This window comes from Trichogramma pretiosum, unplaced genomic scaffold, assembly GCF_000599845.2.
Source record: "Trichogramma pretiosum strain Unisexual culture from Peru unplaced genomic scaffold, Tpre_2.0 scaffold1, whole genome shotgun sequence".
Lineage (NCBI taxonomy): Eukaryota > Metazoa > Arthropoda > Insecta > Hymenoptera > Trichogrammatidae > Trichogramma > Trichogramma pretiosum.
Window position 1 is genome coordinate 435,248 of NW_019641703.1, and position 15,642 is coordinate 450,889.

At 41.0% G+C, this 15,642-nt stretch overlaps 1 protein-coding gene across 1 annotated transcript in view; it reads left to right on the forward strand.

The window, feature by feature from the left end:
• Positions 1–10,700: 10,700 nt before the first annotated feature.
• Positions 10,701–15,642, forward strand: part of LOC106656904 — a 56,503-nt gene continuing 51,561 nt past the window's right edge. Inside the window, exons 1-2 of the mRNA XM_014378091.2 lie at positions 10,701–11,044; positions 11,889–12,042. Coding sequence (XP_014233577.2) covers positions 12,003–12,042 — 40 coding nt within the window. The 5' untranslated portion in view covers positions 10,701–11,044; positions 11,889–12,002. The remainder of the gene's footprint in view (positions 11,045–11,888; positions 12,043–15,642) is intronic.

Consider the following 15,642-nt stretch of genomic DNA (forward strand, 5'->3'; position numbering starts at 1 on the left):
TATAAAATTAATCAAACTAAATACTATTATCATAATCTTCCGGGAGATAACGAAGCGAACTAAACAGTATATTCAAAATTGTAATCTTTAACGTTAGTGCTGACATTAAGATCAGAAGAGGCTTTACTAAATAAAAAGTAAATTAATTTAGTTGATAATTGGAAAAAACAGCAATGAAAAATTCATCGCGTTACAACTGTTTTTTTTGTTGAAAACATTTTTCTTTTCAATTGTTTGTGGGTTCAAATGTTACAATTTTTATTGGCCTTTAAATTGAGAGACGATTTGTAAATATAAAAAAAGAAATGCAGCACGAGCGTCAAATCGCATTATCCTGTGTCCACATAATCTAGTTCCTAATGCAATATGTTTGTACTCTTTGTACCCTTTATATACTATTTGTACCCTCCAATCGCAATACACAGTCGTCCGGAATAATTGTCAAAATTAAAATCTATAATGAAGAAAAAAAATAAATGAATGAAAATAATACAAAAATTCAACAAACATGCGATATTTCCTGTGGATATTCTTATACCCGTAAATATTTGTACAACCAACGAGCTCTATTTTGTAATACGTCCGAGTTGAAATACGTTTTAGCCTGTATACAATCAACGCTTTCGTCGAAAAACGACGATGGCAAATGAAAAGTTCTTTGTTGCAATTAACGCGCGCGCTCGGCGCGCACATAAACGGTGCGGACCTGTAGTAGAGCAACTCCTTCAGACAGCCGCACAAGTCGATACTCCCGACCCAGTTCTCGGAATTGTCTAAAGTTAGCAGCAACAAAGCTGGTAACTGTGCCGAGTTTTACGCGCGCATATACATTAATGACCGAACGCTAGAATAGGATCATGCCCCGGCCTAGACGGGTCCCGCGGGAAATTTATTTGCGAGCTCTAGTAGAGAAGACGTTTATATGTGTGTTTGGAGGAAAAAGAAAAAGAAATTGAATATAAACACGCAATGATAGACGAGTTTTTCCTTGAAACCCGATTGAATGCGCTTATAAACATTTTCTATCTGTCACTTTAGGGTAATTTCAGCGCGCGAGACGTTGGAACTAAATAGTTTCCAAATTACACGCTGTTTGTGTCTGTTTTTATCTTTTGATATCGTATCGCATCTATAATCGAATTGCAAAAGCACAAATGCGGAGTGGAAAATCTTGTTTTCTTTCAATTTTATTTATAGAACGATTGACACTTATGCAAGTCGCTTGTGTACTCAATAATCTCCTCAAATGTTAATGCTCTTCAAATAAGCATGATTTATGATGAAATTGGTTCTCAAAGAGAAATCGTGCGATCAATAGAATTCAGTTACAGAATGCAGTAATCATTTTTCGCCTATTCTTTGAACAACTATAAAATTCGAAAACAGACCCGGCAACTTAATAATACCGTATTATAATTAGATATCATATGCATAAAAAGCACCGAAATATATCGTTTTACCCAGCAAATGAGCGAAAGCGAAAACCAAGAATCTTGCTCCAGAATTTTTTTTTTTACTTATACGTAATGTTTACTTTACCACTTGCGTGTTCACTGACAAACGTTATACTCTCCATCTATCGCCGGAAGCTGAAAGTAATATTATGTTATAGAAAGCGGTTGAAAGCTAGCTTACATTTTTTAAATTAATTAAATTAACATTTTCAAGTCATCTAAAAATACGTTTACTATTTTTTGTGCTACCCCAACCTAAAGTAACATTTTGCTGAGCAAAACCAAAATGTTACTTTAGACTGGGGGATCCACATAAAGTTGTATTTGCACCTATGTAGCGAAAAAAGATAGTCTCAGAGCCCGTGATTATCAGCCTTGACTTGTACTCTGAGACTTTCCAGTTTTTCACTCCCTAGGTACAAAATATACTAATTTTTGTGCCACCCCAACCTAAAGTAACATTTTACTTCCACTGAGCGAAATCAAAAGTGAACAAAGAATATCCAGTTTTTTTACTTCCTAGCGGCAAAATATACTATAACATCATAGTAACAGAAAAATTATCAATAACTAGCCAAACAATGGTAATGTATATGAAAATATTTCAAATGGTCATTAGCCCACATTGATCGTAATGTTGAGCATTTCTACCAGAGTAGCCATACAAGCTAATTCGTGAAGATCTGCTGACGCTGGTGCACTTTATTTCATTTTTCGCGTACATTGCGATGATTTCCGAGACTCGGCTTGATGATTATAAACAAACGTGTCCCTCGAGCTTACTTCGCTCCTTCATCATATTTTCCACGTCTGTGATTTTTCGTCTTCTCGACGCTGCGACGTGTTGTACTTATTTATCAAGGAAAAAGCATCGCGCGGTGGGATGTGCGTGCAGTCGAGGCATTTCTGCGCTCGGTGTGATTTCGTTAAAGGGTTAAAAAGGCCGACTATACGACGAATACGCGTTAATTTGCACACCGGGACGATCGTAAAACGTGAAGTCGATCCGTAAAGGTATTTTTTAAATGAACATTTTTTCATCTTCACTGACTCTCGGTTGGGGAGGGGGGGTTCTTTTTCTCTTCGTACATCTACTCTTAAAGTACAGACACACGAGTTACACACTCGCTTTCAGTATCATAAAAAAAAACGTATAAAGACTGAAGTAAAAATTTCACTCCTTTTCTCCTTTACTTCGGCATAAAAAAAGCTCCACACCGTCATCATGGTTTTCAAAATATCCTGAGAGCAAATTACAACTTCAAACGTACAACGCAGCAGCATCAGCACTCGTGTGCGGGTACGGGCGCGGGCGCGCGCGCCGTTTAAATGTTTCCCAAACCCGTTCTCTCCTAATATTAAAAGTACACACACGCACGTATGAACTTCAGTACGCACGCATGGATTTCTTTTTGCAACCTTTAAAAGCTTTTTCGGGCTCTTCTCTTCTGTCTGTCTCTGATAATGTACGTATATATTGTGTCGCCACGGGTACACGCGTGTGCGTTATGTGCGTTCAAAGAGTCAGCGTAGCAGACATTAGAATGGTGTATAATATACGGCGCACCGTATTCGCAATATATATTATACGAATGCTCGTCACGCAGCATCGGCATCGCGCCTCGGTCTGCAATACACAATGCAAAAATCGAATCGCACGAGGGACGACGACGACGAGATGCATAAATTCCAGTTCCGGACGACATGAGGGTGAATCTACTTTTCGCAGTTGTCTGCTTTGACTTCGACTGCGTATATTATACACGCTTAAAATAATGCCCGCGTCTCCTTTTGTCACATCTTCATTGAAGTTATATTAATTTTTGATGGACGAATCGTTGACGTGTAGTGATTCACAAGATCGTTAAAAGGCCGGGGATGTTTTTATTATTGTTTTTTTTTTACATTTTCTTTCACTTCGCAACAGCGTGAAACAAAAAAAAAATAATAATAATGATAATCCTACTATACATCGCAGCTGTACAGACATTTAACTACAGTATAAATTCATTTGGATTGGAGCAGAGAAAAAAAAAGTATTAAATGCCATGCTCTGGATTGAATAAATCCAACAACGAGGATATAAAAATTTACGACGCGTACACCAATGTGTATTATATACGTTACAAAGACATTATATTATATAAGGACGATCGTCGACGTCGCATGCGTGTAATCTGCATCGACGCGCTCGTCTCGCTCAATTCTATATAGATGCGTGTAACCGCGTGTGTATGCGCATAAACACACGAGCCATTTGACGATCGTGCAGTTCGATCACCGCAATGTACATCATGCCCGCATATACGTATACGGGAAGTTCGCGGTAGTAATCCCGTAATCCCGGACCACATCGATCGCGGAAATACCGATTATTGAATTCGCGCGCTTTTAGGTGTGTACAGGCGCGGGAAATCGCGTCGGGAAATGCAAATGTGATCCGTGCGCGTATACGTCTTCACGCAGACGTTCGCGAAAGATGTTTGGCTTGCACATGTACGAGAGTAAAAGCCTCGAAGATATAGTATGTAGTATATTATATACAGCATGTATATTATATAGTTGCAAGTATAAAGTCGCGGTCGGGCAATGGCGTTAGTATTGATCCGTGCCCAACACCATGAGGGTGGTGGTGGTGGTGGCAGTGGTTCACTCCCCATGAAAGTCTCTCGCTCTCGTTCTCTCTCTCTCGACTCGATGGGGAGAGAGAGCCTATGTAGAGAGAAAGAGAGAGAACCCCTTGGGGGACACACGAGTCTTTCTCTCTCGCTCTCTCTCGTATACACGCGTTTTTCCATGTGCTGCTTTTCGCTTTCTGTATAGCGTACAAGCAACACACGTACGTACGTATGGTGTAGTACGCGCGCACGACGCGGGCAATTTTACGTGCGCCAAAGCAAATGTACATTCGAGTTACGAGCAATGACTTTTCTTTGTACTTTTGCCCAGCACACACGAGAGAGAGAATTGGCGATAATGGCGTGAGAGCAATTTTTCATTCACTTGATATTTTTGCCTTATTTTGTTCTCTTTTTACTTGACTTGGCCGAACCATAGGCGCGGCAAATTGACATATTCGTCCCAAAAAACCATGCCAGTAATAAAAAAAAAATTATTGTTTCCTACAGTACCACATGAACGTCATCGCGCTCCCATTTCTCGAATATACAATGCTAAAATAGGCTCACTAGCGACATCCCCAAGAATCTTCGCAACGATTTATATATAACAAAATGGGTATCGGCACTATTATAATGCAACCAGGCACGACTGCCTCGCGCCGCGCCGCACGATAAGACTCCGTGTGCCGAGTAGTAGTCAGGCGCGCATGCTTAGAACCGGCATTTTTCCTCGTCCTATAACGTGGATATCCTCCTATCCTATCCTATCCTATATATATCGCACAGTACAGTCGCGCACAAGTGGCACTGGCCGGGTTTATACATGTGTGTATGTATAAATGTACATACATATATAGGACGCGCAACATCCCTACATTCGAACCTATATACTATATAGAGAGAATGGAATCCGCGTGCTGTGTTTACATGCGCCTGGACTGAAAAGCTGTTTTAGTTTCCTGCTCGACAGCGTCGCGACTCCTACTAACTATAAGACTCGTCGTAGTCCTTGTCGTTTACACATGTCGTCCTGCAGCTTCCAACATATGTACGGTATAGTTTGTACGTTATAGTGCACACACCTTCTACGACGCAAGATTTTGTTGTATTATATACAGCGTCGTGTAAACAGTTCCTAGCAACAGTTGCAAGCACAAATGCGTTCATGTAGTTATGCTACCTACTTGATAATATACAAAATAAAATAAATAAAGTTGCTGCAGTTTATCAAGTGTGTTGTGGGTGTACATCGTATTTATTTGTATAATACATATCACGTGTCGTTGTTTGTGTTGGAGCTGCGTGCAGGGCTGCACGGTGCACTGCAACAACAGCAAAGCAAGAAAATAAATAAGCTCGTTCACCTTCCCTCGTGCGCCTATACATTATTCTCCCATGCTCACCCGTGTACTTTTCAACTCAAGGTTAAGATAGAAAACGTCGACGAGAGAACGTCAAAATAATAATAATAATAATAAAAAACAGAAGGGAGTAAAAAAACTCAAAGTGCAGAAGTGGTGGAGTAGCGGTACTAGTGGTAAGAGATGCAAGCTTCGGGAGGAAAAGGATGATGCTGCCCCTCGTGACCATCAAGCAGCAGCAGCAGCAGCAACAGCAACAGCCGGTAAGTTCAACACACGTATATATATATATATATATTTATATGCGAGTGTACGAGTGAGTTAGTAAACGTGCGTGTGCGTGCGTGTGCATTGCACGGTAGAGAATGTGATTGAGAAGAAAAGAGGGGTGATATTCATTTGAGGGTGCACGAGTACTGCCGCGTATACACACCAACACACGCACGCACACGCGTTCGGATAAAAATTAAGAGTGCAAGGTTATATGGAGTGCGTATCCTCTCCCTAATGTTCACGTCCGTGTATAACCTTCCCTCGTATATAATATGCTCGCTTCCTTCGTGCTCGTCAATTTTTTATCGCGCACACGCACACGCCAACACACATTACGTACGTACATACACACTACACAGTCTGAGAAGCGAGAAGGGATAAGAGATGGAGAACGAGAGCTTTGTTTGATATCCGCTTGCTTCGGTGTGTGTGTGTGTACTCTCGGTGCGAGGGTTGCGCGCTTATATTGCGTTATACAGCAGAAGAGAGAGAAAAACACCAACGCACACTCGCTTACGACTATTATTATTATTATTATTATTATTATTATTATTATTGTCAGAATTTTAAATTGATATACTTTTGATAAAACTTGGATACAACCTCATTTCCTCCCTCGCTTTTCCTTCCGAAAAGTTATTACATCTAAATCAAAGTAATTACGCGTTATACGCTATACAACGAATTGAAACGAAGGCGCGCGCTCGACCGGTCTTCTGGACTCGAGTGCTGCAGGACACAATAGCGCCACTCGAATGGAATGATAATTACTTACGCTTCGCAAGCTTATGGCATGCAAATTTTCGCGATTTTTATTTACCAACTTGCCCTCGAGTGTTTCCTTACTCTCTTTTTCTTATGGAAGCTTTCTCTGGCCAATCCAACGCCGTGATAAACGCACGTCGCGAACCTAACTTTTTTATTTCGCAAAATAATATCTAGCAAGCTTATATTTGCGAGAGCTTTGCACGACCCTCCCTCGAAGTTGGCGCGCTCGCGCGCAGCGCTCGATTCTCTTTATTTTGCACGCCTCGTGCGCTTTGGCAGTATATAAACAAACAAAAGCACGTGCGCCGAGAGAGCACGGGCGCAAACGCCTCTACATAATCTACCGTCTTGTTTTTCCTTTGACAAAGTGTGTGTATGTGATAGCAGCGGCAACGACGCGGCATGTACTCCTTTTACGCTCTTCCTCTTCTTCTTCTTTTTTTTTTTTTTTTTTTTTTTTTATACATAATCGCAAAAAGTGTTTAGGCCTCACGTCGCAGAGCGTTTTTTATGCATACACTCGAATAACGTTGTAACGAGTAAAATTGAGCCTGTAACCTGTGCGCGCGCGCGAACAAGTGTGCCTTTGATCAATTGAGAATTTGGTTAAGCTTCGTTAAACCATATGGCGGCACATGCTGTATAACGTGTTATATATTCCAAGCGAAGTTGGTAAACATCTATCGTTGTTGTGTACATATAAGCGAGCACGAGACTGTACTGCGCGCAAGCACACGATTTTTGCGCGTCGTGTGTATGCATACAATAACAACGCGATTATTGTGCACGAGATAACATGTGTATGACGATCGAGTTGATAACAAAAACAACTCCGGAAAAGTGAAAAATTCCAATCGCAGTTTAATTTTGAAGGTTGTCACGAGTGATATTGTGCGCAGCAGCAGAAAAAAAGCCTCCAGATCGTTATTTGTGGTACGTGCGCTATTTGCCTCGAAAAATCATTGGCAATGTTAGAAAAACTTCCGAGTTTTAAGATTATACGTATATATGCGTTGTTGTTTCATGTAGAATAACAAGAAATCGTGCAATAAAATAGCGCATGGATGAACATGTAGTTTTGGAAAAGCAACGAGTCGAGAGCAAGCTGCGCGACTGAATTTAGCGCTAAGTAGCGTCGTAAAAATATACGAAACCGGCGAAACGCGCACCGCCTTGCGTCTAATACGGCCACTCATAAGGGCCATTATACATATTATATAGAAGCGCTCGAGCGTTTTAGGGCACTCTAGAGAGTATTAAGCTGTAAATATTACACCACATTTGATCGATCGAGCTCGAAACTTTTTTGTCTGGCCTCGCAGCCGCGCGAGATACAAACGCACTTAGCCGGCCGAGTTAATTTTTAATCATCATCGTTTTCGATATTTCACGCTCGCGTGGAACGATCATAATCCCGCGTAATCTCTCCCACGTCTTATATTGATTTACGGAGAGCAGCTAAAAGAAAAGGTCTCACCCGTCTGAGTCGAGATGCAATTAAAAACGACTCGAGATGCGAGGGATATAAGAAATTATCGTTCCGAACTTCATCGATCGAATGTGACGCGCGTTAAAGCGTTATGCGTATACCTGTATATACAAGCATAGAGAGGAAACGCAACAGGCCCTCCTCTCTCCGACCGGCACGTGACTCGTAGACTCGACATCGACGACTGTACGCGTTCCGTCAATTCTCTTTCCTTTTTTTTGCCCGCGTTAATTATACAAGCTGTAATTAAGTTACACTAGTTTCTCCGTGAGGTAAGCAGACAAAGTCGATTAAAAAAAAAGAAAAAAAAAGAGGAGGAAGAAAAAAATTCCCAGCCGCATATGAGGGACAGATATAGCAAGCGATGTATACGAGACGGTTTAGCACCCTTTTGCTTTTACCGTACGGTGAAATTTAAAACTCGACGTCGTGCATCGGTATACAGATATATAATATTATACTCTCGCGATCAAACAAAAATCTTGTAGAAAGAGGATTTCACGTACAAATGGCGCGTTCAAAGCTTATTGTCAATGCGAAATAGAGATGAAAGTCCGCGATGCTCCGTACTTTTTTTTTGCTTCCTTTTTCGCGTAGCCGTTGTACAGGTCAGAGTTTACTGCAACTGACATCTCGTTTAAATCTCCCTCCTGCCTATGATATCGAGGAAAAGGGTTGGCCGCGGCATTGATATTTAATCGCGTTTTCGGGTCTACCTGGCTCCGCTGCAGCCCCACACGCGGGATGGAACTGAAAATAATTTCGTTGTCGGCCCTCGCGTATGATACGGTTATAGGCTACTGTCTGGCCTCCTCTATCATCATATAATTCTTGGCAGCCAGAAATATTGCGCGCACCATGCTATAGAGTGATTGAATTTCGAGCCGGATCGATTCGAAATTTTTATCTCTTAAAATTATTACATTTTTTTTCTTCTCTCAAAGTTCATCGCTAACTCATGAGCCTGGACTCGTTCTTTAATTTATTACTCTCCGATCGTAAAGCCTCTGCGTAGTAGTAACAAACGTAAAAAATCTCCCCCTTTTCATCGCGCGGCAAAGGATTTACATTTTAATAGTAAACGCAAGTATACGATCTAAATCCATGAAAATTATAACGAGTTCGGCTGCTGCGTCCTGAAGCCGTACAGTACATGTACAGGAGGCAAAATATATACGCGTATCCCCATTCAGAACACAGGCAGGCATCGAGTGAGAGACAGAGAGAGAGATCGTACGTACGATATACATATTACGCGCATATAGTAAAACCGAGCGCCGAAGAGGATTGAATGGCCGGAGAAGATCAGCGCGCGGCGCACACGGTTGACCCCCAAAGCGATACACGCGCACGATATATAAAGGCTGTGTGCACTAGGCCCTACAACATAGAGAAAGAGAGAGAGAGCATTTAGAAAGCGTATAGGTACATAGGCCGCCTGCTGCATGTATAGAGAGAGAGCGCGTCAGGGGGTGCGCTGCTGCTGCTGCTGCCGCGGTATCCAAGGAGATCGCGAGAGTAGAGGGTGGTCGGCGGCTACGACGACGACGCAGAGATGTGTACATGCGCAAAACCTAAAAGTACGTTTTGTCTCTATATAGATGTAGGCAGGCAGGCAGGTAGGGGTGGCAGTAGTCGACGGTGTACCATAAGTCCATACGTAGTGGTGGTAGTAGACAGAGATAGAGAGAGAGAGAGAAAAGCGCCACTGCTGCCGCGTGATATATATAACGCGTGATATAGGCTCTTGCGCTCGCTCTCTCTCTGTATGTATACAAAGCTCGTCGCGCCATCGACAACGGCGATGCTGTCGCTACCGCTACTACTCTCGATTACAAAGTTTTGCCGAAGTGCATAGGAAAGAAAAAAGAGAAGAGCGAAAGAATTTATAACTCGGTTAATACGGCGACGAATTTTCTCGTGCGACAAAAGCGTTGGAGAAAAAAAAGAAGAAAGATCTCTCGCGAGTGAGTGTTGAGTGCGTCGACGACACACTGTGCTTTGTTCGTTTTCGCGCGTTCTTTCATCGTATAGTCGTAGGTGTCGCGCGACGTTGAATTAAAATCGATTCAAACTTAATCTCTCGCGCCTCATAATGAACGAACGTTCAGGTGCTGGATTATAGTATATGTGGAAGTGTATAATTTTAATGACCTACGCGTATCGAGTCGATTCGCGCGAACGTCGATGAATTAATATCCGCTGCTGCGCGTTGCAACGCGCGGTTTTTCGCTATTATTATATAGAAGCGCGCAACAAGCCGTATAGACCAACAGCCTCGCGCGAAACCATAATAGTAGGGGGGAAGCTCTCGTTGTGTATATACTGCTACTACTACTACAACTACTGCGTTAAAACAAGAAGAGAAAAAGAGAGAGAGAAGAATAGCAAATCTTGGCTTTAGCAGCACGAGGTTGTGCAGCTTTTCTCTCTTTCTATCTCTCTCTTTCTATACACAATACGAACGCGCGCGCGGGGGAAGTCGAGCGAGCGCGCGCGCATCAGCTTGGCTACTCGTCTCTCTCTCTCTACTCTACTCTGTCTCTGTGCTATAAGCTTGACTTTTCTCTCTGTGTGTGCGTGTGCCGTGTACTCGACTGCTGCTGCTGCTGCGCCGATTGTGCACCCGCGCGCCGTTTTGTAACATCGCGAATGATATGCTACTGCCGCTGCTCCGAGTGAAGAGGAGATATATACCGAGAGCCGACCTGTGCAGTCGCACGTGCTATTGTTGCAGCAGATAACGGAGCCGAACAGAGAGCGAGAGAGAGAGAGAGAGAAGTGCGTGTGTTGTGTTGTGCGCCACCCGAAACGGCTTCTTTTTTTTTATTTTCACCGGTTTTCTCATTTTTTTCGTCTGTTGATTCGCGCAACTATCTAGAGATATATGTGAGACAAAAATGTCGAGGATCGACGAAAGAAAATGACGAATGTGCTTCGCTGTGACGATCTGAGTTGTGTTGAGTTTAATTTTTGATATATACTACTCGGAAGAAAAGAACGTGAAAAAGGAAAGAAAGAAAATAATAGAAAAAGAAGAGCGTACGAAGAAAATAGATTGAGACAGTTGGAATCATGGTGAGACGTTGAAAAATTCAGTATCATTATACGTCGTTGCTCATTAAATTTCAAAGCTTGCGGGATAAGCCGATAGACGAGAGTTTATTTTCGCTTTTTGAGAAAACCAATCCAAATCATCGCGAATAATAAACGTGTTTTATTGGTTGATATTTTCATTTGCTATTTCGAACCGGCCGAACCCTATTTTCCACTTCGTAATATTTGCAGCTGCGTATTTAACATGCACGTATACGCGCGCTCTCGTACATAGCTGCACAGCGCGAAATGTTTCGCACTCTCGGATATCAGATTCTCGGAAAAATAATTCCGATGACCTGGATTTTACTTTACCTTTTTTTTATTTTATTTCGTTCGCGAAGCTCGAATACTTTTGTCTAGCGGCTCATCTTTCAAACTCATTCGATGAATTTTTCTTTTTTTTTTCTTTTTTTTGTTGTTGTAAAAGTATCATAGAGACCCTTCGATGGAAATGTAGATTGTTATATACTCGAAAATATTCCATAGACCGATTAAATTTTTGTCATTCTCATTTTTCTTTTCTTTTTTCCAATCATTTATTTATCGATCGAACGATACATACAAAATAACTGCCATGATATTTCATGACTCCTTGCAACAACACAAGCAATAAGACAAAAAAGAAACAAAAAAAAGGAAAATAAAAATTGTTTTGCAAAAATCCTTACGTTGAAAAATTAAAAATGCAACACGGCGCGTGTCCATTACACAATAGCTTGGCTCTCTAAATGAAAAGGAAAAATAAAAGAAGAGAAAAATATTTGAAAAAGATGAAGCAAAAAAGAAAGATGATTCAATATGTAGTAAACGTCCGTCGTTTCAGATATGGAAGTTAAACCAATACAACGAATTCCAATAAACCGAGCCGAGGCGCAAAATGAGAATTCGTTAACTATTAGGCTTCTCTATCTCTCTCGTTATTGTCGGGACTCTCAACATGTTAATCGTGGCAAATATCCGGGATATTGATGAAATATGTGAGTTTTATCAGAACTATATGCTTAAAAACACCTCCTACTTTGATACATATATCTCTCTCTCCTTGCTGTGCATAATTATATTATATAGTAATGATGAGTAATTATATTATATACGTTTTAACAATGGCCAACAGTATGAAACCCCTAATAAAGCCGTCTCTCAACCTCTCACTTTGTGTAGCTAATTACCACATTGAAATAGTTACTGTAGTTACTCTCATATAATCGTTTTGTATATTTTTTATTTTATACTATTATTATTATTATTATTATTATTATTATTATATTGACGAAAATTGTCAACGACTGAAGACGAATAATTGCGATTGTAATCCTTGTCGAATATTTTTCATTGTAAATATTGTAACTGTGTGATTATATATGATTTTTGTGTGCGAGCATGTGTATAACGATTATGTCTTGTGTATCTATTATTATTCCTGCAACATCGTGACAGTGACTGATTTTGCAACGGTGATCATTCGAAAATCCAAGGTTTGCGATGCTTTTTGTGCGTATCATCTTTTCAAGAAGTTTTTTGTTTGTGCATAAGAGTTTTTTGTCTTGCGTATGTTGAGTTTCAATGATCGAAAAGTGTGTGCTGTGCGTGTGTCATATAGTTTCTCTCGAGAACAAAAAAACCATCATACTGAGACTCGCAGAGAAACCATTAAAATCTAAGTTGTGCTTAATTGATTTTCCCGCCTCTTAGCTCGCGTATAAAAGCTCTGTCTAAATAATCTAGAGTCTTCGTTCATCTCAATCCGCTCTTAACAAAATGTACGTAATCTTACGCTCTGTAAGTGACGCGAAATAAATCAATAACAATTAGCCGTGCATCGTATGGTAGAATATCTAATTCTCTCTCTCGTGTCGCGCGCACGCCGATCACCAACGATGTCAAGCTGCTGCAAGCTCGAGAGCTTGGTAATTCTATCACTATTATTATTGTTACCAAGCTCCATCGTTTGAGCGAATTTACGCGGCATAATGAAGATATGCACTGGTCCTTTCTCTGCTCTCTGTATATAATACACGTGGCGTTGAACTCGTCAAATCTTATCGATGTTGCAGACCACCACCACTGCCACCACCACCACCACCACCACACTTTGTCAACGGTCCAGACTCCGTATACACGGCAACAACAATGTATAGACTGTAGGAGACAACAGGTCGATATTATATATCTATACACGTTTATTATACCTGCCGCTCGTTTGTTCGAGCCGACGTGTATTATATATATGCGAGCATAAAGGGTTTGTGTTTGCACGATACCCTCTCTCTGTGTGTGTATATGGGTCTGTGTGTAGGTGAGCGCGACAGCGAGAGGCAGGAGAGAGACTAGCGATGTGCTCGAGACCGAAATAGCTCGCTCCGTTTCATCGATTCTGCCTCGGCATCTATACGTGCTCTGTCTCTATCTCTCTCTTTATGTACCCAGAGAAATGCGCTTCCGGGTCATTCACACTGGAGAAACTACTACTCCGTGGCGCGCTGCTCCGGAGGGATATACGTCTCTCTTTTTGGGGAACAAAACTGTTATTATCAAAACGTGCCGCACACACATACACATACATGTATATAGAAAAACTGCAGCACTACGATGCACCCGGACAGAGAAACTTTGGTCCTCTTTCTGTTTGGCCGAGTAAAGATATATAAGAGAGGAGCGAAAAAGTTTTAATTACTCGCGCGGGATTGCTGATAACTCGACAGGGACGGCCAAAAAGAGGTGTCTCCTTTTTACGATGGCTCAAAGCTTATTAATATGAAGGCAAATATCGATTAGAAGTTACTCGATACCGATTTTCGTAGATTTTTTTGCTCTGTTTCCGATGAAGAGCTCTTGGAATATTATGGATACAAAGCTCGTCGATAGTCGAGACATTTGACACATATATTAAACGAAAAAAAACTTTTAAAGTTAAAGACTTGCACAAGAACACTTTTTGGTTTGCCGCTCACGTCATTATTTTGTTTGGAAAAAATTTCGCGACAATCAAGAGCTTGTCAAGAGCTTATGTCACGGATGACTAAAAAATAACTATCCAAAATATTTTAAAATACATCAACAATAATTGCCTTTTTTGGATATATTTTTCTGTTACATCACTTTAAATTACCTCAGAACATTAAGGAGGAGGGGGGGGGGGGNGGGGGGGGGGGGGGGGGTATGGTGCTGACCTCGAAAAAATTTGATGTTTTTTTTATTGTTTTATTTGATTGTTTATACTTTCAAGAGTATTCTGTAAAAATTTCAGCCCAATCTGAGCAAGATCTGTGGCATTTCACGTCAATTCATTTTGTTCAGAAAATTCGTTATAAATATAAAAATTTTTTGAAAAATCGAAATATCTCGACGTCAGTACCTGCTCGAAGGGTTTAACTGTTTCAACAAATTTAGACCAATTTTCCACCTCTTTAAATACAATGATACTATGCACTTTGAGCTTTCGTCACTAGATGGCGAGTACTTTTTTTCTGTAAATCTGCAAGTGGTAAAGCCAAAATTCTAGTAGAAGTCAAAAAGCAGGTTGAAAAAGAAGTACTGAACCGAAGTTGTTAATTATTGTCTAAGTGCGAGTTTTTAAGTACAGTTAACGATAATGTTATTAAATTCGAATGAACCAATTCAATTAAATTGACGTTTTAGCATTCAAATGTAGAAAATTAAAAATAACTATTCAGAGTATTAGGGAAACAATCACTTTGTGTGTCGCGTCGACCTAATCTTTCTCTCGAGTTGTATTCTTCTTCCCGAGCAGCTTCTTTGTACCTAATTACATGCGCATACGTGCGCATATACGACGCGCATCTATTGTCGCACGCAGACAGTTTATAAGTGAATTGCTCGTTGACACTCTTCTTACTGCATAATCAACGTGTCCATACGAGGAGGTAACGGGGAAGTTTTCAATTAAAACTAATCGACAAAGTTGACTCGGCGCGTTTACCTTGAATCATTATTGTTTTTAAATGACACAATGCATTGGAATAGCAGAAAAAATTAAAAAAGTCTTCGCGATCCATCCATCATACACATTTCAGGTAAAAAAATTTGGACAATGGGGCTTGCTGCTAAAATGATCATTGTGCGCGTGTATAGGTACGATCGTACAAGTTTCGTCATTGGGAAATACGTATAATGATTGTGCGTTCGCCGATGAATCGTCATTGTTTCGAAGAGACTCTAAGTAATAATAAAACGGGCGTAGGCGTGGCACACATTCAAGCGAAGAAAAAAACACACAACAAATATAAATACCCGCGCTCGGTGTGATGATTGAAACATGAAATGAAATGATCGCAGACGTATAACGCGTTTATAAAATCATCCCTCCGTGAAGTTGAATTTTTCTCTTTTTCTCTCTCCGTCTGTCTCTCTCGGTACGCGCAATCATGCGCACCTCGACGGCGGAGGCGTCCTTGCTCCAATTATATATACACGCTGTGTATATATAGGAGCGAAGAATAGCCGCTGGTGCGAAAAGGGGAACAACATCTTTCTCGCTCTCGCTCTCGCTTTTACCGGCCAAGCGCGCAGTACAGGGCATCGCGCGGACAACGAGCGCAAGTGCGCGCACACAAACA